General features: G+C 47.1%; 1 protein-coding gene across 1 annotated transcript; it reads right to left on the reverse strand.

Moving 5' to 3' along the window:
- Nucleotides 1-497: 497 nt before the first annotated feature.
- Nucleotides 498-2,758, reverse strand: FAM170B (family with sequence similarity 170 member B). Its single transcript, XM_059395878.1, has 2 exons — nt 2,574-2,758; nt 498-1,249 (listed from the first exon to the last, which is right to left on the reverse strand). The coding sequence occupies exons 1-2, from the start codon at nt 2,683-2,685 to the stop codon at nt 498-500; spliced, it is 864 nt and encodes a 287-aa protein (XP_059251861.1). The 5' UTR covers nt 2,686-2,758.
- Between the last annotated feature and the right edge of the window lie 2,325 nt (nt 2,759-5,083).

Consider the following 5,083-nt stretch of genomic DNA (forward strand, 5'->3'; position numbering starts at 1 on the left):
GTAACCTACAGAAATGGCAACTTCCTGCGGCTCCAACCTAATAGCATGGTTCACTCCTTTAGACATGGCCTTAAATTCTGAGTTACTCAAGTTTAATCCCACTAAAATAAGACATAACTAGGGCATATGGCGGGTTCCTAACAATGAAAAATATAGGGCTGACGCTTCATCTGCAGTTGGCTCTCCTGTGAGTCATGACCTGCTTGATTTACCAACAAAAATAGAAATCCCTGTAGCCACAGGCTTGCGGGCTTCAGATCTCGTGCCCGTGGTCAGAAACATTTGAAGCCCACGTTTTTGGATTCAGGTTTGAAATGGACTCTGGTTGAAATGCTGTGCCCTTTGGAGGGGATCTTCCCCTTCCCTTGTCATGGCCGCCCAGTTCTAGCTCCTGCTGGCTTTCATCCCCCGGCACCTGTAGTTCCGGTCCTGCTGACAGGGGAAGGAGCAACCGAGGTGCCGGAGGTGAGGGCAGGACTGGGCCCATCACCTCCAGCTCACTCCTTCTGCTGCCGCAAGGGAAGCACCCTGGCATGCGGCCTGGAACATTCACTGCCTTCCGAAGGGCTCTGTTCCTCCTCCTCCAGCTGTTGCTCCTGAACTTGGCCCCGGGCCCGCCTTCTCTCCAGCATCTCCTCGAAAAAGATCTGGCAGCTGAAGCCCTCCTGGATGCCATACTGGGCGTGCTTGAGCAGAGCCTCCAACGTGGGGAAGACCCGACAGCAGGCCACGCAGCGCAGCCCATAGTTCGTGGTGACCAGCCAGTCTGGGGTGTCCCGCAGCTCCTGCAGGCAGCACTCGAGGGACCCCAGCAGCTCTGGGTCATCCTCCTCTGGGCAGCAGTTGTTCTTGCTGGCTTCCAGTTCCCAGCGCAGGTCGGTGTTGGAAGCCATCTCGAAGGAGGAGCCTTTCCTCCTCTGCCTCTTGATGAACTCAGCTTCATGGATGCGGGGTTTCCTGCTGACAGGCTCGAAGCCCGTCTCGGTCTCCCAGGCCACAGCCACGCCCTGCACGGTCTGCACGTGGGTGTAGAAGGCGCACACGCTCTGCTGGGCGGCATCCTCGTCATCGTATGCGCAGGAGTAACAAGACTGGTACTGGGAGTAGGACTGGTACTCGGAGGAGGACTGGGAGGACAGAGAGCTGCTCCAGCTTAGCATTGCCCGAGCCTTGTTGGCCAAGTAGACGTCATCCTCATGGGGAACGGCTGGTCCAGGCCGTGGAGATGTCTGCTCTCTCTTTATGGCCCCTGTAAGTGGAAGGACATTTTCATCAGTGCCCCCTGCAAGGATCAGTACTGAAACCCCCTTTCAGGACTCTGAAAGGGCGCAGGCTCCAAGGCCTTGCGCAGGTGCCTTCTGCTCCTGTGGCTGTTTCCTTCTAAGATGGGGATGGCAATGCTTACCTCGTGGGGTAATGATGAGGATCAAACAATGTATGAATGAGATCACCAAAAACAACTAAACCCCCAAAGACCATCTACTGGTGAATGGACCAATAGTGGTACATCCATACCAGGCAAGCCTATCCACTGGTAAAAAGTATGATCCCCTGATACTGACAAAACGTGGAAGAATTTCTAATGCATATGCTAAATGGAAGCCCCGGGACAGAAAGCCCATACAGTGTAGGACTCTACCTAGATGACATTCCAGAAAAGGTAAAACTACAGGGAGAGAGGAGAGATCAGGAGTTACCAGGAGCTGGGGGTGGGTGAGTAGATGGGATGTAGATGCAGGGTAACTGATTTCAAATGGTCACTAGGGAGCCTTTGGGGATGGTGAAAATATTCCATATCGTGATCATGCTGGTGCTTACCCAAATGTATACTTACCAAAGTTCTGCAAATTGTGTACTGAAAACCGATAATATTTCTGTTTAAATATGAATATTTAAATTTAAATATAAACTCAAGCAAACCAATCTCAAAAACCATGCATGGGACATGATTTGGACAAGGCCTTCCAGCCCCACAATACCCTTTGGCATTTGTGACGTGTCTCCGTCTTACAGAGGGAGCATCTCGCCCTCTCCTTGAACATTCACTGTACCCCATCACCATCTAAGAGTTTTGCCATGTTTTAACTCCATTAATATTGAAAAAAAAAAAAAAGAAAGAAAGAAATCACCTTGTTGTAATTCCCATTTGACAGATTAGGAAACTGAGGCAAAAAGAGCTTAGCTGACTGATGAGCTGGTATTATCCTTAGGTGCTACCCACGGTCACTTCATTGTGGTCTTCAAATTGATGCTCTAGATTAACTTTACTCAATTTATTATAAAGGACTTCTTTATATTATTCTGAAATCATGGGATTCACATGCCAGTTCTGTTTGTCCAATGTACATGAATATATATAATGATGAACATTTTACAGTTTCATCCTCATACCTTCTGAAATCCCCTCAAGTACTCACAATGGCCTCAAGCATACCCACCACCCTTTTTTATGGCCAATACAACACTTTTGTAACAGCACTGAGGGGTGACCCCGTGCCCACTCCTCATCCTCTGGGGCCTCCTTCCCAGGGGTCACAGCTGGCAGCACCCTTCCACCCTTTCTTGGGACCTACCTGACCAGCACACTTCCGTGCCCTCTTCCATAGACTCCGGGCTGGCCAGGCTGAGACTGGTGCCATCTGTGGGTGACTGTTCTACCCTGTGCTCCGTGAAGTGGCGTTTCATGATTGGACACCAGCACCCAGGGGACTCAGTGCTCCAGCTCTTTGGTGAAAGATGGCTTGGGCTGTGCTGAAGCCCTCCACTGGTCCCAGCCCAAGTGGCTGCTGGGCTCCCTGCTGTCACTAGGATGCTGGCTTTATTCTGTGACCTCATCAATGACACTGGCCTGTTCTGTGACCTATGGCAAAGACTGAGACTCCACCTGGAGCCCAGGAGAGGCTTCTTATCAGGATCTCATTTCCCCATGGGGAACTTTCCTGTCTTGTTTATTGTCAGGGACAAAAACACAGAACACACACACACACACACACACACACCTATAAACACTTGTACACACATAGACACACAAACATCTAAACATACCCCACAAAGACATTTATACATATATAAACACACATACCCTCACACTGACACATAATCACTCAGACACACATACATTCAAACATACATAAATACACACATTTAAACACAGAGACACATACATACACATTCATACACACACAAACACACATACAAATTCATATACACATTTACCTAACAACCCACATATGTTCACGCATGCATACACTCTAACTCACACCACATTCACTTAACTACACACATGCTCCCACACTGTCATCACCCAGTATCAAAATAGGCTGACCTGATATTGAGGAAACAGCAGATGACTGAACATCTTACCTCCTCCCCAGTGTCGCACCCCTGCCTCATTTAGACCTCTTGGCCCTCCATGGCCTAAGTCCCCAGGTGCCAGGAACAGCCTACCTCAGGGCCTTTGCACTTGCCCTTCTACCAGGCACACCTTGCTCTAAGTTCTGGTGGCTCAATCTCTCAGTACAGTCTGCTGAAACAGCATCTGTCCACCCATCTTTCCCCCTTACCCTGCTTTTGTTTTTGCCCTCAAGCAATTTTATGTTGTGCACACATGCACAATGGGCTTATCTGTATTCATCTCTCTTCTTAAAGGTAAGCTCCATGAGGAAGAGAGTCCATTCAGTTTTCCTCTGTCACACCCCTAACATCTAGAATAATGCTTGACACATGAACAAGCATTCTAGAAATAATCATCAAATCAGTGAATGACTAAACAATACATTGGAGCTCCTGAGGGTATTTGTCAAGGGCACGCCTACCTAGCAGATCTGCCTTCTCTCTGCATCTCGGTTTTCTGCTGCCCTGAGGCAAGATGGTTCTCACCCCATGACTTTGGGTCCCCTCCATTCTCCACCTGCAAAAACCTCAGTCCAGACACAGTCACTCTGGCACATCTTCCCGCCTGCCCCCTCTCTCTGCTCCTGGAGGTCCTTATGTTGGAATGTACTTTCTCCAAAATACTTCTCTCCAATTCCCTCTCATCTCTGCTCAGGGTCACCACCTCTATTCCTCTGCATCCGCAAATCTAAATAGCTCGAAAAGGTAATGATTGGAAATAATCCCTATAATTCCAAAGTAACCCCCACACCACCCACATAGCACCTAGGAAAATATTCTCCTCTCTAGAACAAAAGGCCATTGCATGAAGGAGAACAGCACAGAGCTTTACAGAGTGATGAGAAGTCACACTTACACCTACAAAGAGACAATGTTCCCTGGTGGAAAGAGGAAATACAGTGATCGTGTTCTCTCTTACCAAATAAATCCAGAGGCTGGCCTTATAAAAATAAGGGGGTATCACGCAAAAAATAAGTACATCAATGGAAGAAAAAAGTAGTCCAGAAAAAGATCACATTATATATTTGAATTTTCGTAAGATTTTATTTATTTATTAAAGAGAGAGAGAGAGCACATGCATGAGCCAGGGAAGGGGCAGAAAGAGAGGGAGAGAATCTCCTGCAGACTCCTGCTGAGCTTGGAGCCCAACCCGGTACTTGATCCCATGACCCTGAGATCATGACCTGAGCCGAAATCAAGTCAGACACTTAACCAACTGGGCCACCCAAGTGCCCCTATATATTTACACTTAAGAGATAAAAACAATAAAATCTAGGAGAAAAAGAAGACTCAGTGAGTAAGTGATGCTGAAAATCTTTATTCACTATTTTTTATTTAAGCCACCACTGGCCTTACCTCATATAAAACTACTAGGGATATTTTCATAAGATGCTGGGTTTGTGTTTTAATTAAAAGTGTATAGAAAGAAACTATAAGTTAACACCCTAATTATAGGCTGGTTTTTCTGAACCTAAATGATATCAATCATCACAAGCATCGGGAATCCTTGTCATCTTTTCTTAACTTCATCCTTAAAAAACCCTCATTGTTTCAATTTGCATTTCTCTGCTTTTTAGTGAAACTGCCATGAGCAGCTCAGTGAGGGAAATGAACAAGCAATTCCCAGGAGAAGGAATGCAGATGGCTGAGAAACAGATGAGATGTTCAGCCCAACTCGACCTAACTATAA

The sequence above is a fragment of the Mustela nigripes genome, chromosome 4, assembly GCF_022355385.1.
Source record: "Mustela nigripes isolate SB6536 chromosome 4, MUSNIG.SB6536, whole genome shotgun sequence".
Lineage (NCBI taxonomy): Eukaryota > Metazoa > Chordata > Mammalia > Carnivora > Mustelidae > Mustela > Mustela nigripes.

Bases quoted from the DNA above. Each gene is read 5' to 3' on its own strand.
- FAM170B (XM_059395878.1), bottom strand. From the start codon at position 2,685: ATGAAACGCCACTTCACGGAGCACAGGGTAGAACAGTCACCCACAGAT. The intron at 1,250-2,573 runs GTAGGTCCCAAG...TTCCACTTACAG, and splicing joins CACGGAAGTGTGCTGGTCAG to GGGCCATAAAGAGAGAGCAG.